This window comes from Mastigoproctus giganteus, chromosome 8, assembly GCF_048544385.1.
Source record: "Mastigoproctus giganteus isolate SK-2022 chromosome 8, ASM4854438v1, whole genome shotgun sequence".
Classification (NCBI taxonomy): domain Eukaryota; kingdom Metazoa; phylum Arthropoda; class Arachnida; order Uropygi; family Thelyphonidae; genus Mastigoproctus; species Mastigoproctus giganteus.
Window position 1 is genome coordinate 65,620,782 of NC_143582.1, and position 22,614 is coordinate 65,643,395.

Consider the following 22,614-nt stretch of genomic DNA (forward strand, 5'->3'; position numbering starts at 1 on the left):
ATCGAGAATGGTGCAACGAACAGAAAACATCCTCTCAACGGCACTCCTGTGGAAGAAAATCGCTTGTTGATGAGAGATGTGAGAGGAGGATGGCTAGAATTCTGCAAGCAAATAGACGGGCCACAATGTCGCACATCACGTAAGAATACAACTTTGGTGCGCAGAACAAAATATCGCAACGGACCACTAGTCGCACTTTGTTGCGAATGGGCTACAACAGCCGACGGTCACATCGCGTACCTTTGTTATCAATGAAAAACAAGAGAGCACCCCTCCTACTGGACTATCGAGGATTGGAAAACAGTTGCTTGGTCGGACGAGTCGAAGTTCCTGGTGCATCATATTGATGAAAGGCTAACAATTTGCGAAAACAACATGAATCCATGCACTCGTCATGTTTGACGACTACTGTGCAAGGTGGTGAGGGCACCAGTGTTATGGTGTGGGGAATGTTGTCTTGGCACACGTTGGGTCCATTGATACCGATAGATTCACGTCTGAATTCCACATCGTACCTAAACATCGTTGCTGACCAAGTGCATCCGTTCATGTTGATGTGCATCCGTCCATACCAGTTTATCCTGTCAGATGGTTACTTCCAGCAGGATAATGCGCCCGTGCAGAAAGCCAAGTCACTATGGAATGGTTCCAGGAACATGACACTCAATCCTGAGAGATCCGCTCAATCCGCGGATCTCTCAATCCTATTGAACATCTTTGGGATGAGCTGGAAAGGGCTGTTCGCTGCAGGTCTACACCTCCGTCGAATCTCAAGGAACTGCGTGACATACTCATGTCTGCATGGTACTCCGTTTCTGCACAACATTTTCAGCATCTTGTTCAATCCATGCCTAGACAAATTCGGGCTGTTTTGTAAGCTAATGGATGCTCAACACGCTACTAGGTAGGTGTACCTGATAAAGTGGCAGCACATATCAGGTACACCTACCTAGTGTACCTGATATGTGCTGCCACTGTATATAAGTTACGCTATTTCTTATCGACTACAATATATCGGCTAAGTCAACATCGGGAGTGCAACTTCCAAAAATCTCTAGTTAAATTCAAAATAAGAAGTTAACGAACGCTACTAAACCTATTTAATATCTCTGTAAAACACAATGTAGTATGTTAATTAACGAAGAATACGGTAAAAATTAAAAATACTTATCCCTTTACAACAGCCAAAAATCCACCGACTGTTCTCTTCCGCGACCAGAGCGCCCTAGATTTATCGATGGAAGTACCTGTGGAAGGCTTTCGCGAAGTAGTTGAATCAGTGCCTCGTCGTGTGACTGCTCTTATGTATGTTAGGTGGGCGCACCTGTTACTAGGTAGGTATCCTATGATTTCTGCCCGCTCAATGTTAGTACCTATATAATATCCTCGATTTTGCCGCTTGGCCCGCAGAGCCTAAAATATTTACTATCTGGCCCTTTACAGAAAACGTTTGCAGAACCCTGCTTTAGGCCATACCACAGAACACACACAATTAAAAGACACATTGCATAGCCTTTGCTTTTTAGCGAAACAAGCAGCTGTTTATGTATTGCGGTATGGTAGCACCATCGGTGCAGTGCGATGCGAGTCGGTACAGTATATTGCTTGGCCAGCACGGTAATTACGATCATCATTCTGACGGACTGTGTAGCCTGTCAGAATGATTTGGGTTTGAATTCCGTTGAGACGGGGGCTGGGGCCAAAATGGGAAATTTTAGCATTAGCATTAGCATTAGCATTAGTAGAGGCATATGATGCAAGAAAGCAAGCTTATTCAGCATCAGCCAAAAAAAAAAAAAAAAACACACCACTCCCATTTCACCCCTCCGTTCGTTCAAAATACCTGTCCAGTTGAGCCTTAAATTTGTTTAGGCTATTAACTTCAACAACAAGTGATGGAAGTCGGTTCCACCAACCAACCACCCGCTGGCAAAAGGCAAATTTCCGCACATCTATCCGACATCCGTCCTTCCTCAATTTGAATTTATGCCCTCTGAGGTGATTATTCTGAGCAAGATGAAGGCCATTGGCATTGAGCATGCTCAAACCATTCAAAGCCTTATACACCTCTATCAGATCACCTCGCCGGTGCCTAGTCTCCAGACTCTGTAATTTGCAAAACTTAAGCCTTTCTTCGTAAGAGCAACCCTTTGTTCCATTCACTAATCTTGTTGCCCTTCTCGGTACCCGTTCCAGCAGCTCTACATCCTTCTTGAAATGAGGCCTCCAGACCTGTATACAGTACTCAAGATGTGGCCTAACCATTGCCTTATACAAGGGAATAATCACCTCCTTATCCCTGCTAGAAAAATTCCTGTATATCATTGACAAGACACCATGAGCTACTCTTGCAGCTCGTCTGCACTGCTCAGAGAACTTCATATCTGCCTGCACAATTACCCCCAGGTCCTTTTCATTCTCCACCACTGTCAGTGTAGTACCGCAGAGTTGATACGTTGCTCTGTGGTTACTGTTTACCATATGTATTACTTTACATTTGTCAATGTTAAACTTCATTTGCCACCTCTCAGTCCATCTGTTCAACCTTTCCAGATCCTGTTGCAGCAGCATAGCGTCAGTAGTGTCCTTAACAACCCTGCTAACTTTGTATCATCTGCAAACTTGGACATTAAACTTGATATACCATCATCAATATCATTCATAAACACCGAAAACAACAACGGACCCAACACTGAACCCTTAGGAACTCCACTAATAACATTAGTCCACGTTGAGCAGTGTCCATTGATTACCACTCTCTGTCTTCGGCCACTCAACCATCCCCTTATCCATAGCAGCAATTTGCCTCCAATGCCACACTGCTCCAATTTGTGCAGCAGTCTTCCATGTGCAACAGTATCAAAAGCCTTTCTAAGATCCAAATATATAATATCAAAGGTATTCCCTGCATCCAGTTCTTTTGTGACTACATCATAGTATCCAATCAAATTGGTCAGGCAAGACCTGCCCTTAACAAAACCATGCTGCGTCTGAGCTATAAACTGAATTCTTGTCTAGATGATCCTGCAGTGCTTCTTTAACCAGTGCCTCCATTAATTTACCTGGAACAGAAGTTAAACTAACAGGTCCATAATTACTTGTGTCAGCCTTTGATCCTTCTTTGTGAATTGGGGTTACATTTGCACATCTCCAGTCTGTGGGTACCTCCCCTGAGTCCAAAGAAGCTCTCATAATTATGGATAGGGGTGTGCTTACTTCCTTTGCTGCCTCCTTTAATAAAACTGGATAGATCCCATCCACCCCAGGTGCCTTTCTTGTATTTATCTTCAACAATCTCTCCTCCACTTTCCTCTCAGTTATTACAAAATCATCTAGCTCACTGCCAATGTTTACTTTACCTACGTCATTCTCCTTCCTGAATAACTCCTCATGCATGAATGTAGATGCAAAATACTCGTTTAGATTGTTAGTCACCTGAGCAGGATCCTCAACTGTTGAACCATCAATATCCAGTGGACCAATCTGATTCATTCCTTTCCTTCTTGAGTTTAAATAGGTAAAGAATTCTTTTCTGTTTTTCTTTGCATCCTTTGCCAAGGATTTTTCGTAGTCTGCCTTTGCCTGCCTAATCTCCTTTGTGACTTGGTTACAGACCAACTTATATCTATCATAGGCTTCCATGTCACCCATTAATTTGTATGTATTCCGTGCATTTTTCTTCTCTGCCACATGTCTCATTAGTTCATCTGACAACCATTTAGGCCTAAACCTTGAACAATATTTCTTAGTTGGTATGTAAAGCCTGGTAGGTTCCAAGATTAGTTCCTTGAATGCTTCCCATTTTGAGTTTGCTGTTGGTAACATCATCTGTTGGTCCCACTGTATAGAATTTAAATACTGTCTCAGACCATCATAGTCGCCTTTACGAAAACAAAAACCCTTCCCTTTACCTCTGATGGTAGTTACCTCCTTGAGTAAATCCCACTTCAACACACTGTGATCACTGCCACCTAGTGGTTCATTTATCTGTTCATTTAAGTGGTTCATTTAAGGAAGGGAACGTTCACAAAATGCCTTATTTTTAATAATCAAGGATGTAGATGACTGGAACAGCTTTACGCGATGCTCTGGTCCATTTCGAATCCTGAACGGAAGGAATTGTTGCTCTTTTTATTAGTTGGTCTCGGACGAGAGTTGCATGATGTTATCTCCTGGAAACGCAGGTTTTTCGTCCAGAAAACCGGTAGAATAATACGTAAAGACACTGTCATTATACCGTATTTGAAGCCTAATACACACAGTAACACAACAAAGTACACCGATGAGCCAAAACGTTATGACCACCTACCTAATATGATGTTGGTCTTCCACGTGCAGTTAAAATAGTTTGTACCCGACGAAGCATGAACGCTACAAGATTTCTAAATGTCACTTGTGGTATCTGGTACCAACACATAACCAGCAGATCCTTTAACTCCTGTAAGGTCCGTGGTTGAGACGCCTCAGATCGGAGTTGCTGTTCCAACACAAACCACAGATGTTTGATGGGATTGATGTCTGGGGAATTTGGAGGCCAGAGCAATACCTGGAAGTCTTCCTCATGTTCCACAAACAAGTCTCGAATAATCCGGGTGGTCGCCAGTGAATCGTGGTTAGCATGGGCACTCGGAGCGGTCTGGGCCTACGCAGCCCCATTTTCAGCAGGGTTCGATGTACTGTGTGTTGTGACACATTACTCCAGTCACCAGCATTCCAATTAGCGGCGAGTTACGCCACAGTCGCCCTTCTGTTGGCATGTACCATCCGGGAGTGTCTTCGCTCACCTCGAGCATTGATGAGCCGTGGTCGTCCAACACATCGCCGGCGGTTCGTGGGTTTCCCCTTCTCGGACTACTTTCGGTAGGTACTAACCACGGTTGACCGTGAGCAACCCACCAGCCGTGCCGTTTCAGATATGCTCTGACCCAGTCGTCCGGCCATAACAATTTGGCCTTTGTCAAACTCGCTTAAGTCCGCTGCGTTTCCCATCTGAAGAACAAGAGTAACACAGATTAACGAAGCTCAATATCAGTTTTTTTTTATACCGTATCCCGAACCGGGCACACGCCGTAGTTCACCTGCAGTGTTGCTATTTGCATAACGACTCGCTGGTCATAATGTTTTGGCTCATCGGTGTATGTGTGCATATCGTTCAGCATTGCGTAGTGCACGGGGAAGGCTAGACCAGCTTACAGCAGCTGGCACCCTAGGCGAACAATGAAATCAGCACCTCTGGCGAACACTGCTTTCTTATCTGTGCCCGTTGGAGTTCTTACAATCCCTCCCCCCACCATTGGCGTCCTCGTTGAACGTCTGGTGCGCCTATATGGAGACTTGTCCCAAGTGGTACTGCCAACGTGATTATCGCCACAGGTTCGCTTTTATGTTAATATTTTCATATTTTGAAGTGCAACAAAGTAAAAAAAAAAAATAAACAAAAATAAATAAAGAATAAAAAAAAAAACCCGCAATAGTCGTCATTTTACTGTAGTCCTCAGTTGCTAACCGAAGGGGGCAAAAAGAAAAAAAAAAAAAAAAGCTTTGCGAGCTTGTCACGTTTATTACAGTGCTACAGTATTATGCTTAGCGGAATGAAAAGTCAAGACTGCCCGGAAACTTTGCCCCTGCTCTCCCAATAAGTTTAGATTTAAGAGTTTGTTACTGTTTTACCAAATTAGGCGAATATAAATTTTAATTCATTACCGGAATTTGTATAGGTTGTATATGACATGGATTAGTACGAAGTGTCACAGGTGTTTTGTTACTCCCCCCCCCCCTCTCTCTCCATACTTTAAAAGGTAATATTTTTGCACTTAGGAGTGGGAAAAGGAATATTGGTGTGTTCATTGTAAAGATAAAAAAATAAAACAAAAGCTATACAATTGTTCTATAATACGTGGAGATATAAAATTTTCTGGCAAACAGTATTTGATTTCAGTGACACTTCCCGTACAGTTCCACCTTTTAAGACTCTCCTTAGTCATTAGTTCATCTGTCAGATATCGATTGTCGTCTTAGGGCTTCACTGGCAATCACTCTGTTGAAGGTTTATTAGTACGTATAACAAAAATCGAGTATCTTGCTGCCAAGTACGATTAAAATTTGCCTTCCTTTCGTTAACGTTCAAACAAATAACTAACCGCACGTGTTTTGCTTACCTTAGTAGTAAGCATTATACCTGGTAAGTATATGTAATTTTTTTTTTTCATTACTCAGTCAATAGGAAATATGCATGTTGTAAAAATAATTATTGTCTTTTTAAAATTTTTATTTTGGCAGTTCTTTGAGAAGCAGTTATGAATGAAGTGAGGAAAAGAAACAATGCAGAGGAAAGTGCAGTATTTACTAAGGTAAACTCTTTTTTGGGAAAATATAAGTAGTAGTAGTTGTAGTTTTTTGGTATTAGTTGAAATTTTTTGGAAGAACAGTAAAACTGAATTTGTAATTTTGTAAACAATTTTGCAAATTTACTCTTGAAACTGCATTTTCATATCTAGAATTGGCATCAGGTGTACTAGTTTATACTGCATAAAATATGCAGAATGCATGAAACAAAGTGTTAGATATCACATTTGGTGTTAGGTATAATTTTAAACCATATCAGTGGCATAGCTACCACGTAGGCAGGCAAGGCTATTGCCTCTGGGCCCGTCGTCGTCTTTGGTTGTCTCCTGTTTTTGCAATTTTCATTAATTAAGTAGGTGCCTGAACATGTTCCTCTGGGCCCGAAAAAGGATAGCTATGCTATGAACCATATATCTATATTATTATTGTTTTTTTTTTTTTTTTTAATTTTATTTTTTGTGTGGTGTGAAGCTAAATTTTTGATTTAAATTGACCTTCCTTAGGATGTAAAAATGCCAACCGGGCTAGCCGTGTGGGTAAAGTGCCTGCTTGGCAACCCAAAGGTTGCGGGTTCGAATCCGGCCTCTGGCTTGGATCAAAGTACTGCAAAAACCTTGGGAGGTGCATTATGGCCACAGAAGCCGATGCACCAACAACTACCAAAAAAAAAGATGTAAAAATAATATGTATTTTTTAAAAAGACATATACACTTTTTTGTGTATTAAGAAATCTGGAGAACATGTTTGCTTTGTGTGCTGTATGTAGATGTAATTTTTCAATTTCAAGTGGCAGGAAACTTACATTTGAAATAAATAGGCAGAAGAACAATGTAAACAGAAATACATTTCTGTTCCGCACATCTATTCTACAACTGTCCTTTCCTCAATTTGAAACTGAGCCCCCTCAGGTTCATAATCTGAGCCTGCTCAATGCTGATGGGATTCAAGGTCTTATACACCTCAGTCAGATCACCTTGCAGGTGCCTAGTCTCCAGATGCTGTAACTTATCATTAAGTTAACACAAAAAGAAGCATGGCGATTGAGAGATGGGATAAAAGGCTAATCTGCCGAAAATTACAAAAAAAAAAAAAAAAAATATAGACATAAAATTGAAGAATGAGTCTCTTAGTCTGGTCCATTTTCCAAGTTAAAAGCTGTTAATTGTGTGAAATTTAAAACATGTGCATATATATTTGCCTATTATGTACATAAACCTTAAAAAAACATTATATTTGATACTATTAGTTACTTCTGTTTCCAGGTTTATTTCAAATTTGGCTGCCTTCACAGCATGCAAAATTTGAAATTACACGTGTTCTGCAGAGTAGCAGCCATTTGGAGAAAATATCAGTTTCATGTTATCTTTACTATGTGGAAAGAGGGGAAACAAGTAATGTGATGTTTATTGAACTATTGTGAGAGGGGAAACAAGTAATGTGATGTTTATTGAACTATTGTGAGAGGGGAAACAAGTAATGTGATGTTTATTGAACTACTGGAAGAGAGAAAACAAGTAATGTGATGTAAACTTAATAAAATTAATAGCAAAGCTTAACTGACATACTCACCTCAAATAACCCACTTAGTTGAATGGTGTTTAAGGCAAAAGTTGTGGAAATTCAATTAAATTGCATAAAAATAAAATTGTTAAAATACAGAGTAGAGACTATTAAAACTGTAATTAAACTTTTTTTTTTTCCCAAAGGAGGAAGACACGTGCTGCTCCATCCCCTGGTTGTCCTATATAAAATTGTTAAAACTGTGAAAAACTAATAAATAAAGCCAATAGTCATAAAGGATGACTTTCATGATAACGTCTTTGGTTCGCAATAATGAAGGACAAAGGGGTTGTATATACTTGAAGAAATCCTAAGTTCCCATGATGCATTTTAGGACATGTGAGAACTTGACATGTGCAAAGTTCCAAATGGGGGAAAGGTTTGTTGGAAGTGTCAGAAATCAACTACCCTTTAGCCAGTGGGTAGATGATTTCTGGAAAAGACTTCCATCTGTTGTGGTAGTTGATAGTTTAAATAAATTTTAAGGCACTACTAGACAAACATTTGAAGTGGCTGGATGGGTGATTTCAAAAGGGTTTTTTTTTTTTTTTTTTTTTTTTTTTTTTGGCTGGCGCTGCTTACTTTCTTGCATTGTATGCCTCAACTAATGCTAAATCTATCCAGATATACAGGTAGCTTTTGCTTTAGTTAAACACTGATAAACTAATTTTGATTGTTGAGAACTTCTATGGTGTGATGGCTGATATACTTATTTTGTAAATGCTTCATTAATTAGCCCTACTTGGAATTTTTCCTATAATGACTGTTTGTTAACTAATGCTTATAATTATAAATTATATAATGATTATCTTAACTGTTCTTAGTATTTAATTTTTCTCTTATGAGTTTAGAAATGCTGCTGAGCACTTCATCAATATTTGCCTTAAAATTAATGGTCAGAAATTTGTCCATGTCTCTTTTACAAAGAAAATGGCTCTTTTGATTTGTAAAAGAAATATAGACCTCTTTCCTTTTTACCTATCATTTAATTCTTAGTTTATTTTTAGAGTCTCTGTCCTTTAGAGCATTTTATCAAAACAACCCCCCCTATAGACTTGAGGATTCGTTTTGATGATAAAATGCTCTCCCATACTCACTTGACCAGCCACGAATTGCTTCTTTAAAAGGAATATGAATTCTGAGGCAAATGTAGGCTCATATTAGCAACATAACATAAGCATTATTCTTTTATGTGCTTCCTTCAGTGATATATTATCCTTAATCAGGAATAGTGCTTAGTATGTAAAACAAATTAGCTAATGTACACAGTACATTACATTTCAGGCAAATTCAATTTTTTTTTTAATAAAATGTTTTTTTTTTGTGATTTGTGGAAATGAAAAGTAAATATAGTTCTCTTATTAATTACTAAGATTATAATTCTGTGAAATGCTTAATAAAACTACACTGGTGTTCAAAGAAAGTGCATCACCTAGGAATTTCATATTTCTAACCCTTTTTCATGATGGTATGTTACATTAATGACTAGCATCATAAATAGAAATATAAACAAAAGATATTTATTTATAGTTAAGCAAAGCTAAGTAATACTTGACAGTTACTCTCAAAATATTCCAAAATGAGCCTCTGCAACCTTTATACAACAGTTTTGGTAAACACAACATTTTATGGCTGGAATGTTATCAGAAGCCCTCAATTTGCTTCAGTTTATCATTTTTAATAGAAAACAAAATGAAAAGTTCACCAGGTACAAACTAATATTTAGTTGAACCGCCTCTGGCCCTGATGATAGCAGCACACTGTCGAGGCATTGACAAGATTAATTTCTGAAGGTAATCAACTGATAGTTTGTGGTTCCAAACATGAATTATGGCTTCTTAAAGTTCATGAAGGGTCATTGGTTTCTTTCTGGCAACTGCAGATTCCACATGATGCCAACAGTTCTCTATAGAATTCAGGTCCAGGCTGTTTCCTCGCCAGCCTGAGTTGTAATGGACCTTCTTCCAACCATTTTGTCACCTGTAACAAATGTAAACACATTACTGTCAGACCTCTAATGCAGAAACGAAGCTGAAGTAACTACAGAAGTGCCTACTTACACTTTTCGCCTGATGACAAGGAGCAGAGTCATCCTGAAAGATGCAGTTACTTGGCAGGTTGAAATGTTCTTTAATGGTTGGCAGCAGTTTGCCTTCCAATATAGCCAGGTATCCATTGGCATATACGAAACCTTTTATAAACTGCAGGTGACCTACTCCGTGATACAATACGCCCCCATATCATTTGGCTAGGGTAGGGAATTTCACTGTAGACAAAATAGTCTGGATGGTATTCTTCACCACGTCTATGGCGAACCGTTTGTCTTCCATCAGTGCCATGCAGGTTGAATTTCTTCTCATCTGAGAAAATAACTGACTTCCATTGCTAGGGTGTCCATTTGACATGCTCCTTAAACCAAATTAATCGGGCCTTTTTCATTTTTTGCATGAGGAGGGGCTTTTTCTTAGGACAACGGGCTTTGTGATTTTTAAGGCATAAGCACTTCAAAAAACACAGTCCTGTTTTGGTGTAGAGACTCGTTTGCATGTGGTTCCTTTTTTCCTATCAGCTGAACCAGTATCCTTGAGTTTGGAAAGAAATCTACTCATTGTCGACTGATTACAAGACACTCTATAAGCAATATGACTGGAAGAACGTCCTTCCTCATGTAAAGTAACAATAGCACTCTTTCTTCACAGTTGACTGCAACTCTTGCAGACCATGCTTATATAGCTGAAAGTAACAGCTAATGCAATATTGTGTCATGATCTACGCATGTCAATCTTATCTGATGCAATCTGTAAGAAATATTGCCATATACTTACGTTATTTGGACTACAATTACAATTTTAAGGGGATGATGCACTTTCTTTGAACACCAGTGTATATAGGTTTATGTTCTCTAAAATTATCCATTTAGTTTAATTACAACTGTATAATATTTATTACTCTCCTCCTGTAGTCTCGTTTTTTCTCTATATATTTGTAACTCCACATATGACATCATCTTCATGAGTCTTTCATAATAGTATACACGAAGAGTGCATGGACTATCTGAAAGTTAAAAATATTGTATTAAAACTACATTTAATCTGTGAATTTCTTTTTTTTCCTTCTATACAAATTGTATAAAAAAAAAAAAAAAAAAAAAAGAATAAATAAGTGCCAGATTTCAAGTGCCTGATTTTAATTAAATTTAATTTGGTTTGAAAAATATTTTTAATAAGCCCAAATACAAAATTTCATAAAAAAATCTGTTTTCTGAGGTCCATCTGTTACATGTGGATGGATCGATGTGGTGAAGACAAATAGGCACTTAGCACATCATAGTATATTCGACCATGCCTACAATTGATTACCAACTTCAGAAATAAATAAACTTAAAAGGCTTAGGCTATCACTATGCCATATCCAGATCTCAGGTCTACCCCAATCTTGCTGCTCTTCTCTTGACAAAATTGTCCAGTTAAAATTCTGTCTCTTCTTTAGCAAATTGTTCATCTGGCTCTCTCCTTTGATTTGGACCATAATAGCATGATATGGTCTGCTTAGAAATAGTCAGATGAAACCAAAGGCATAACATACATATAGTGAACTGGTGCAATTTCCAAAGACATTTACGGAATCCACCTGAAGGGGGGAACCCTTTAAAAAAGGTGAGTATGTGAAGGTCATAAATGACCTTCACATTCTTATTTTGAACTGATGAGAGGTCAGACAGAAGCACAAGATGTAACATTCTTCATGCTTTCAGAGGCTCCCCCCCCCCCTACTTTTTAAAACGGGTCTTAAATTAACTCTGGCATAATGCCAAAAATGAATTTTCTGAAATTATATCACTATTAGTGCTCCCTATAATTGCATTTTCAGAAATTTATTTTGACCTTTTTGTGTACCATAAAGTTTGAAATGATTTTATTTTATTTTTTTACCAAGAACAGCCAGATCAGGTGAAACAAGGTGTTTTTTTTTTTTTTTTTTGATTCTTAACAAAACGTTGAGATTCCAGACCCCCCCCAAAACTGAATTTTGTGCTAGGGTCTCACAACAGTTTGCTATGATACTGTATGAAAGCCTGCTTGATTTCTGTTAAATATTGTTGGTAGAATACTGCCAAAAATTCTAAGCTTTTCCCAGTCCTGTCACTTTGGTAAATGAAGCATTAAATATTGATATTAACCTGCATTCTCTAGATAAAAAAAAATATTTTTAGGTTATTGTTAAGAAAGTTCTTTATAGTGACCTTAAAAATGAATCCTAATTAAAATTTAACTCTTATTTTAAAGAATTTGCATTTAATCTCTTGTTTTCAATCTTGAATTACAAATGCCATGCCATATACTATGTTTGCTTTTAATTTATTTAAAACACAAGGCCGCAAAGAGTCTGTGGTCCAGGTTCCCATCCTTCTATATGTGTTGTCTATTCATGTGTGTGTGTTCACAAGCCGATTTGCGAGCACACAAATTATGGTGGGTATTGTATGCTTTTGAAGATTTCCATTGGAAATTCTGACTATTATGTGGTAGACATTTCTTTTTGTCTTTCTTTTCACAGACTGAGAAAGCAGAAGATAGTAAGAGTTCAGAGACTGTGGACTCAGAAGATGATAGATTACCAGATGAGTCACATATTGAGGATCTTGTAAAAGAGCTTCACCAGGCAACTGATAGAACAACAGATGTCCTAGATTCTGCTTTATCTTCTCTCTCATCAAGGTATTTATACTAGATTTGAGAAACTTTAACTACTTTAGAAGACATCATTCAGTTTTACATTTTTTAAAATAAAATAGAGAGAAATAAAAATTTAAAACAGTTTCTCTAAAGTGATTTTACAAAATCTCTCACTTCTTCAGTCATACTGTAATGGATGTATGTTCTAGTATCTATGTTATGAAACTAGAACGTCAGGCTTTATCAGGTTTTTCTGTTGTAAAAATATTTTTTTATTTTAAGCGGCAGTTCTGTAGTAATATTTGTTTGGTCGGTCTTATTAGAATGAGGTGTGGCGTAACCAAAAATTCAGCAATTTAATTATCAAAGGCTTCGTTATAGAAGATATACATAAGTATTTTAAACTTGAATAATTTATTTCTATTTTACATCATGTGTTATTAGTCACAGTAATATAACAGAGAAATTCATGTGTTGTTATTAGTTGCAGTAATACAACAGAGTAGTATTATTGTGAGTAAGCTACAATATGTACTTTGCCAAAATAAATAAAATTTCCCATTTATGTATTTTATTTAAAATATACATGGTATGTGATCTGATGGTCATTCTATTAATCCATGTGTAACTGTCACTTTTCAGTGAATATAACTTGGTCCTTGATGAACTAGTTTTGAAATCACATGCTTTGAAGCTGCATTGAACAGCTATATATAATAACTATATCCAGTGGTGGGATTCAAATAATTTAACAACCGGTTCACTGCCCTAATGACCGTTCTAAGTATAAAAAAACTATATACCGAAAGGTAGTTTATTATTTCATGCAGTTAATATTTAAATAAGAACAATAAAAGAAGTTCACAAAACTAGATTATGTTATAAGAAAGTTTTTTTTTTTTTAAATATTAATGAAAAAATATTAAATAATACCTGACAAAAAACAATAAAACTGTTATTTAAGATATTTCCATATTGCTTCTTGATTGGCATCCTCACTTACAATTTTCTTCGCTTTTATCTGAGCATCATCAGCTGAGTGATTTATCCTTAACCATCTTTTCACTGTAGGAGTAGGATCCCATTCTTTTAGAGGTAGGCCGATTAGACTAATAGTCATTGTGTTTGATATATTAGAAACAGTTAGGCGACATCTTGCCAGGTGCAGATAAAGGAACCACTAGGTGGCAGTGATCACAGTGTGCTGAAGTGGGATATACTCAAAGAGGTAACTACCATCAGGGGTAAAGGGAAGGGTTTTTGTTTTCGTAAAGGTGACTGCTGTGGTCTGAGACAGTATTTAAATTCTATACAGTGGGACCAACTGATGATGTTACCAACAGCAAATTCAAAATGAGAAGCATTCAAAGAACTTATCTTGGAAGCTAGTATTCATGTCTTCTGTTTTTAACAAAATTAAACTCAGAAACTTTCTGTGTCATGTTTTTGGACTTTCTTGATCCATAGGCTGGATCAATGATGTTATGGTCAGTAGTAAAACATGTCTTTTCTTATCCCTCTTTTAAGTTCCTCATGATTGGGATGTGAAAGAGTGTTATCCAAAAAGAGAATTAAATAGCAATTTCAGATAAGTTTATTTTCTTCAAGTGTATTTTTCAGAAGATACAAATCTGTAAAAACCATTCTTTGAATAATGTAGAGTCCATTTCAGATTTCTGTGAGTGCTAGTAATTGGTAAAGAAGAAACATTTATATTTCTAAATTCTCTAGGATTGGTTGATTTACCAATAATGAAAAGTGGCAATTATTGAGTCCCAGTTGCATACTGCAGGCAGGCACTGTGATTCCCTCTTTGAATTTTTTTGTATCCTGGTGTGTTCTGCTTTTTTGCCATCATTTTTGTAGGTACCATCTTAAAATTTAGACATGTTTTGTCTATAGGGTAGAGTTGTTCTGCAGTCAGTTTTTCTCTCTTGATAAATGACCTTAAATCTTTGGTAAATTTTTCAGCAGCAGGCTTGATCAGTGGATGATCTCTCCCTGTTAATGCTCAATCCATTCATGCCATGACATTTTTTCTATATTCCAAGCTATCTGTTCGCTTGCTATTAAACTTTATGCACCATCAATCTTTTTGGCGCCTCCGTAGCCAGGTGGGAAGGAGCAGCAGTGTGTAGCACACGCTTCTTGATTAAACCGGGGTTCGAGCCCGTCACCACCAAAACGGAGGATGCGGAAAGATCAGGGAATGACCACCGCATAACCCGGAGCAATATGGCCTTAGTTGCTAATGCTCCTTAAAAAACCAAACAACAAACAAACAAACCATCAATCTTTTGATGTAGGACTAAAGCATTTTCCTTTAATGCTGCTTTTATGGATCTGCTGATTGGAATTCCGTATTATCATTCTTAAAACCACAGCTATAATATGTTGTCTACCTATCTCTAATTTTAGTTTCTTTAAAGTGGAGTGAGAACTTAACTACCATTGGAATACAAACTGAGTGCAAAATCCGTCTAGATTTTTTATCCTGTTTTTCAGTCTTTTACAGTTGTCTTGCCCACATCTAATTCAACAGATTTTTTTAGATACTCACCTTTATTGAGTCTTTCCAGAGCATCTAACTTAGTTTTCATAGAAACAACAACTCTTTTTCTCACCCATATTTCATTAATTTACATTAGATTTAATTAAATAATATACTGTAATTGCAATTACTAATTTTACTGGTGCACACATAATCTGGAACATACAAATCATCAGGCAGGTGTGATGTACTGTACTAGCCTACTAGCTGCAAGCATACTGAACTAGTGCCCACAGCAGTGTGCCATGGGTATCAGACAGTATGTTTTAAAGAGGGAAGGGCAAGCATTAGTTAATCTAGTGAGTCAGTTAAGCAGAGGTTGGTCAAGAGGGTGTCTAATATACTCTGCTAATAAAGATCAATACTCAGGCATGCTGTGGGTGTAAAACCCAACCTCTAATTATAGGGCCTCAGCATAAGTGGAAATAAGTAGAACAGAAATAGTTAATAAGGTCCAGGTATGTAAATATGCAGTAGAGCTATGTGGGAATCAACTATGGTAATACAGACGATTGACAGAATTTTGAAGGAAAGAGAAGGGAAGAGAAAAACTTTTCTGCAAAACTATCTTGACTTCTACCACTAGCCTATCCACTAGAGTTATCAAGGGAAGGCTAATGCTGTTTATAATTTTTTTTTTTTTTTTTTTCATATTTTCACTTTCCTTCTCAATTTTGTCAGTCTTATACTATGATAGTCATTTCCCATATCTTTACCATATAAAGATGCACCGTAAGATATACTACTCTTCCTCTCTGGTTTCTCCTCATTGTCCTTTAATCCTCATATGGCTGGTAATCTTTATTCATGATAATGGTCTATAATCCACTGCAAATTAGATAAAGCTGTTCAGCCATCAGGACTATAGGTTTTCAAGAAGTTAATCACTTGATTTTAATTAAATGTGTGGTTTAAAATACCTGACATAGCATCAATTACCATTCTTCAAGAAAAATTTTCTTTTATTTCCTGAATAGATGGCGTAATTGGGTAGTGCGAGGCATATTTACTTGGTTGATGATATTTGTCTTTGCATTTCTAATATGGCTAGGACCTGTGGCATTAATGTTCACAGTAAGTGACTGAATTGTTATTCTGTACTTATTTTTAAAACAAATATTTGCACTTAAAAGTTGCATGTAAATAAAAATTGATCATACATTAATTTAAACTACAAAGTTCATTCACGAAGTTTGTTCCTCTGTTTTTTTTTTTTTTTTTTTTGTATGCGTTATTTCTTTCGCTCTTAATTATTTTTTTTCTTTGTTTAAATCTTAATATTGTTTATTAAATGCCATTAACAACACTGATTTTGAAATCTTTTGCTATTTTCTTATTCTGTTATAGTTAGGTTAGAAATTTAATTTTGTAAAAACTAAGTAGATGAGAGGTATAGTGACACATTTGAAATTCATAGCCATTTCTTTTTAATTTCAGTTATAAATGCATATAAACATCTTTTACAGAAAATGAAATTTTATATCACAGAAACTGATATAAAATTCATTTTATTATTTGTTTTTAATTTTTTAAATATATTTTAATCTAATATTCTGTATCTTAATCTACTCTGATTAAAGGTAACTTTTCATGCACATGTGAATTAAGTAAGGTGATTCAAATTGTTTATTTGAATGGTTGAAAACTAAATGAAGAATAAGAATGCGTGTAATCTGAGCCAGAGGAAGAATCCCATCAGCATTGAGCTTGTTCACTGCTGATAGAGCTACTAGGTGCCTTTTTTACATTTAACTTCAGCAATTGTTCAATCCATTCATAGCCTTACAGACCTCATTTAGCTTGCCTTGCAAAAGTGCCTAGTCTACAGATGCTGCAATTTGCAGAACTGAAGCCTTTCTTGTTAAGAGCATCCCTGTGTTCCATTTACCAATCTCATTGCCCTTCTCTGTACCCGCTCCAGCAGCTCTACATCTTTCCTAAAATAAGCCTCCAGCCCCTTGTTGTTGTTGTTGTGGGGTTTTTTTTGGCACAAGGGCCTCCTGGGCCATATTGTGCCTTTTCATTATTAACTTATGACTGAGTTATTAATATAATGGTTATCAGAGGCAATTATAAATATTTATGCTTTTCAAGTATCTAAACAGTGCTTCAAAATTAGCATTATTTCCAAGTATGTGTAGTAAATTTGAAGGTTCCAGCAGATTGGATGCAGTACAAAAACTGGATTTCCGGTTACTTGAATAATTAGGACATTCTATTAGAATATGTTTGATTGTTAGCTGTGTCTGACAGAATGGACATTGAGGTGGGTTTTCTCCCATAAGCAAGAATAAATGAGTTGTGTATGAGTGGCCAATACGGAGTCTTGTCAAAATCACTTCTTCACGTCTGCTTTTCCTGAAACTAGAACTCCACAACTGAGGTTCTTTTTTAATCTGGAACAGTTTATTATTTACTTGTGTTTGCCACAGATTAGTCCATTGACGTCTACATGCTGTTTTAATAGTTGATTTATAATCAATGTGTGGAACTTTCAGATGATCGAATGATCCATTGGTAGGATGTTTGGCAGCACGATCTGCACTTTCATTACCTGGGATACCGACATGCCCAGGGATCCAGCAGAAGGTAACCAACTGTTTGGATGTTTGATATTCGTATAATTGAGAACGTATCTGTTTCAGAATGGGATGTTGGGAAAAAGAAGTAGATTGAATGGCAGTGACGCCACTTAAGGAGTCGGTGTATATAAGAGCTTTTCTGATTTGCTGTTTGGTTATGTTATCTAGGGCTAATTTTATTGCATACAGTTCTGCGGTATAGATACTACATTCTGTAGGAAGAGACACAGCTATTGAAAAAGCAGCAGAAATTGCTGCAGCACCTACAGCTTCATCTGTTTTGGAGCCGTCTGTATATACTTGACATTTCTCTGCGTTTTCTAAGGCGTGGGCTTTATGTAGCTGCTGGAAGTTGTTGTTTGGCAGGGATCCTTTTCTCCATTTCAGAAAGAAATTATCACAAAGATGTGAGTAATGAGACCAGGGATGTTCAGGAGGATCTACATCTTCAAGGATATGTTGGAAGTTAATATTCCAACTGTGCATCAGTTCTTGCAATCTAATACCCGCAGGGCGGTTTTCATTAGGTTTGTTACGATAGAGCATTTCATTCTGAGGGTCAAACAGGTATTGCCAGCAAGGATGAGATGGAATACTTTTTATTTTTGCAGCATAGCTACATAGTAAGGATTTTCGTCTAAGGTTTAACGGCGGTTCATTTGCGTCAATATACAGGCTGTTGACTGGAGACGTTCTGAAGGCTCCTGTGGCTATCCTTAGGGCACTATGTTGAACAGTATTCAGACGTAACAAGGAATTGTTTCTTGCAGAGTCATAGACAGGTGACCCGTAATCTAAGCGGGATCGGATAAAACTTTTATAAAGATGTGTGAGGGAGTGTCTATCAGCACCCCAGGAGTTAGATGACACAGCTCTTAAGATGTTTAATTTCTTTTGACAGGCCGTTCTAAGGTAGGCTATGTGATTGGAAAAGTTAAGCTTACTGTCAAGGTATAAACCCAATAAACGAAAATTGTTGGTAAGAGGAATCAGATTGTTATTTAAATATATTTCAGGATCTGGATGCAATTTTCGTATTTTACAGAAATGAATTGCAGTTGATTTATTTGCTGCTAATGAATAGCCATTCTGTTGCACCCACAATTTTATTCTGTCTATGGACATTTGGAGTTGCCTTTCGATTGAGATCATGGTTTGTGACTGACAAGATATAATCAGGTCATCGGCAAACATGTATGATTCAACTGTTTTTGGGATGTCTTGTGTTATATTTGTAATTCTTATTGCGAATAGTGTTGCGCTCAGGATGGAACCCTGCGGTACACCCTCTTCTTGTTCAAATGATTTGGACATACTGTTTCTATATCTGACCTGAAACGTTCTGTAGTGTAGGAAGTTTTGTATAAATTGGGGTAACTGCCCCCTCAGACCAAAGGAACGAAGATCCTGAAGGATACCATATCTCCAAGTGGTATCAAACGCTTTCTCAATATCGAGATTGAGCATAACCAGATGTTGTCTCCTGATGAAAGCGGTGCGGATGTTTGCTTCTGCTTTTATCATCACATCTAAAGTTGAGTGATTTTTCCGAAAACCATACTGGTTTTGGTTTAGCAGATTGTTTGTTTCCAGAAACCACGTTAGCCGCCTGTGCACCATTTTTTCTAAGACTTTGCCTAAACAGCTAGTCAGTGATATCGGCCTGTAATTATTCGGTATGGTATGATCCTTACCTGGCTTCGGAAAGGCCAGTACAATTGAGTGACGCCATGAGTGCGGATAAGTATTTTCTAAATAAATTCGATTGTAGAATCTTAATAGGGAAAATATTGCTTTATTACTTAACTTTTTTAACATTATATAATGGCGCCTCCGTAGCCAGGTGGGAAGGAGCAGCAGTGCATAGCACATGCTTCTTGATTAGACCGGGGTTCGAGCCCGTCACCACCAAATACGGAGGATGCGGAAAGGTCAGGGAATGACCACCGCATATCCCCGGAGCAATATGGCCTTAGTTGCTAATGCTCCTAAAAACCAAACAACAACAACAACAACATTATATAACATACTCCATCCGGGCCAGCAGCAGTACTTGATGTTTTGTTTAGAGCCTCAAAAAGTTCCTTTAACGTGAATGGCTGATTGTACGGTTGAGATGCCTTAGTATAAAAATTAATTTTATGTTTTTCTGCAGATGCCTTAATTTTTTGGAAGGTTTGGCTGTATGTGGACACTGCTGATATACTGGCAAAAGACTCAGCTAATGCATTTGCTATTGCTGTTGGAGCGGACAATTCCTGCCCTTTCCAGTTCAGGATTGAGGCTGGAGACTGCACAAATTTGCCATTAAGTGCTTGAATTTTTTTCCAGATGAGCCTGCTGTCCGTGTCCTTGTTTATGGTGGAAGCAAAACATATCCAGGCGTCTTTCTTTGCTTTTCTTCTTGTTTGGCGGAATTTGGCCTTGAGTCTTTTAAAGTTAATGAAGTTAGCAGTTGTTGGGAATTTTCTAAACAAATTCCAAGCTCTTTTTTGTCCGTTTAGCATGTGTACATTCCTGATTCCACCAGTAATGACTCTGTTTGTGTTTTCCAGGTAAATATTTAGGTATTGCAGAATTTGCAGCTTGTAATATTTGATTCGTTATATAATCGGTGACACTGTCTATGGACTGAGACTGGACTATCTCATCATCAATCTGGATTAGGGAGGAGTATTTATGCCAGTCTGCCTTACGGAATTTCCAAGTGAATCGCTGCAATGGAGACAAGTTTACTTGTGTTTGAATATTGCATAGAATCGGCAGGTGATCGCTGTTTAGCGGGTTATCAAGGACTGACCACCCCATATTGGCATAAATGGAGGGAGAGCAGATTGAGAGGTCTATTGCTGTCATGGATCCTGTAGAAAAATGGACATAGGTGGGTGCACCAGTGTTTAACAGAGTAAGGTTATGAGCATCAAGCAGCGATTCTATTATTTTACCCCTTTTGTCAATTTTTGGAGATCCCCATAGAGGATGATGAGCATTAAAGTCTCCCAGTAAGCAGAAAGGAGATGGCAGCTGATCTACTAGCTTTTCTAAATCATTTGAGGAGAAAGTGAAATTAAGAGGGAGATATATAGAAGCTATTGTAATGGTGATACCAATTTCAAATCGCACTGCTACTACTTCAAAAGGAGTCTGAAGGGGAACATGTTTGGATGGAATGTTATTTCTGACAAGAATAGCCACCCCTCCATGAACTGGCGTATCAATACTCCTATCTCGTCTAAAGATGTTATAATTTTTGATGGAAGGACACACTCGTGAATTTAGAAGAGTTTCCTGTAAGGCTATGCCAGCTGGTTCATACCGATCGATTAGATCCTGCAAATCATCTTTTGCATTCCGAAATCCTCTGCAATTCCACTGAAGTATTTTTTCCATTATGTGATTTTTTGTGTTGTTCTCGGCTCTGACTGTTTTTTAGTTCCAGCTTGCTTGTATCGATCAATTTTTGCTTTGTCTTTCCTAGGAAAGACGGGTCGGGTCCCATCTATTTCATCAGTTGCATGTAATTCTAAAAATGTATCTTCTGAATCATGATGTTCGTCGATGTCCATTCTGGTGGTGGATGTTTGCGGTTTCGTGGTTTTTGTTTCTTTTGGTTTTATTGCTGAGGAAACATCCGTTGGTATGGTGATTGGGGTATTACTTGACTGCTCACTTGTTTTTTGTGTAGGACACTGTTTTGCACTAGAAAGCAACGAACGTGCCCAGTTCGAAATTGATACATTCGGAGGAATTGTTACTTCAGTTTGGATCCCTACAGACTGTGAGGGTTGAGCTGCTGTGGCATATGTTCGCTTTGTCTCTGTTTTGATTATCTGTCTTCTTGCCTCTGAGTATGTCACTTTGTTCTCTACTTTATATTTTTGAATTTTTTTCCCTTGCTTCCATAATTCACAGGTTTTTGAGTAAGCTGGGTGGTTACCTTTACAATTTGGGCAATGCGGAGTGGTAGTGGCACAATCAGATTGGTTATGGTCTTTTGACCCGCAGTTGGGACATACTGCCTCACCTCGACATGCAGTCTGGGAGTGTCCATATTTTTGACATTTGAAGCACCTGATGGGATTCGGAATGTATGGTCGGACACGGCAATGCAGGTAGCCTGCTTTCACAGATGTTGGTAAGTTAGGAGTGCTAAAGGTAAGAATTATACTTCTTGTTGGAACGAGTGTACCGTCTTTTCGGGTCATGATTCTCCTTGCTTGTATCACTTTTTGATCGTGTAATTCTTGGACAATTTCCTCCTCTGATACAAGTAATAAGTCCCATTCTGTTATTACTCCCTTTGAGGAGTTTAAGGTAGCATGGGGAGTAACTTTTATTTGGTGTCCTCCAAATGTTGTGAGCTTTAATAGCTTTACAGAATGTTGAGGTTGAGTTGTTTCTATTAGAAGATCACCTGATTGAAGTCTCCGTACTGATTTAGGTGAACCAGCAGCAGACTCAATGCATTTCTGCACTAGAAAAGGTGATAATTTGCTCAGAGGCTGATCTGATAGAGAGTGCAGGATAAGATGAGGAAGGCTGGTATCTCCTCTTTAGGTGTTGTTTTCAACCTCTTTGGTTGAGAATAGTCATTTTCATTGTCATTTGATAGTCTTGAGCTCGATGGCTCTAAAGGTGGAAATGAACTGTTTTCCATCTTTGCTCCTTTCAGCCCCGGGAGAGTGGATTTCTTCTCCCAGGTTACCGGCCCCGCCACGGGGAGGCAGGAGCAGTGCCGCTAGAGTGACCAAGCGGTATATGGGTTAATACGTTAGTTTAAAGAGAAAAAGAAAGAAAGGTGGATTTCCTTTCTTAAAACTTGCTTACAATTCGTAAGACTAAGTTATTAATTAAAGAGAATGTAAAAAAACTTTTTAAACTAAATAAGAACTTTGGCTCT

At 37.7% G+C, this 22,614-nt stretch overlaps 1 protein-coding gene across 2 annotated transcripts in view; it reads left to right on the forward strand.

The window, feature by feature from the left end:
* Positions 1 to 5,788: 5,788 nt before the first annotated feature.
* LOC150081583 (phosphatidate cytidylyltransferase, photoreceptor-specific-like) overlaps positions 5,789 to 22,614 on the forward strand; it is a 164,553-nt gene continuing 147,727 nt past the window's right edge. For both annotated transcript variants that reach the window (XM_090379444.1, XM_090379445.1), the window contains exons 1-4: positions 5,789 to 6,181; positions 6,280 to 6,350; positions 12,463 to 12,623; positions 16,110 to 16,206. In XM_090379444.1, the coding sequence (XP_090235570.1) occupies positions 6,297 to 6,350; positions 12,463 to 12,623; positions 16,110 to 16,206 (312 nt within the window). In that variant the 5' untranslated portion in view covers positions 5,789 to 6,181; positions 6,280 to 6,296. The remainder of the gene's footprint in view (positions 6,182 to 6,279; positions 6,351 to 12,462; positions 12,624 to 16,109; positions 16,207 to 22,614) is intronic.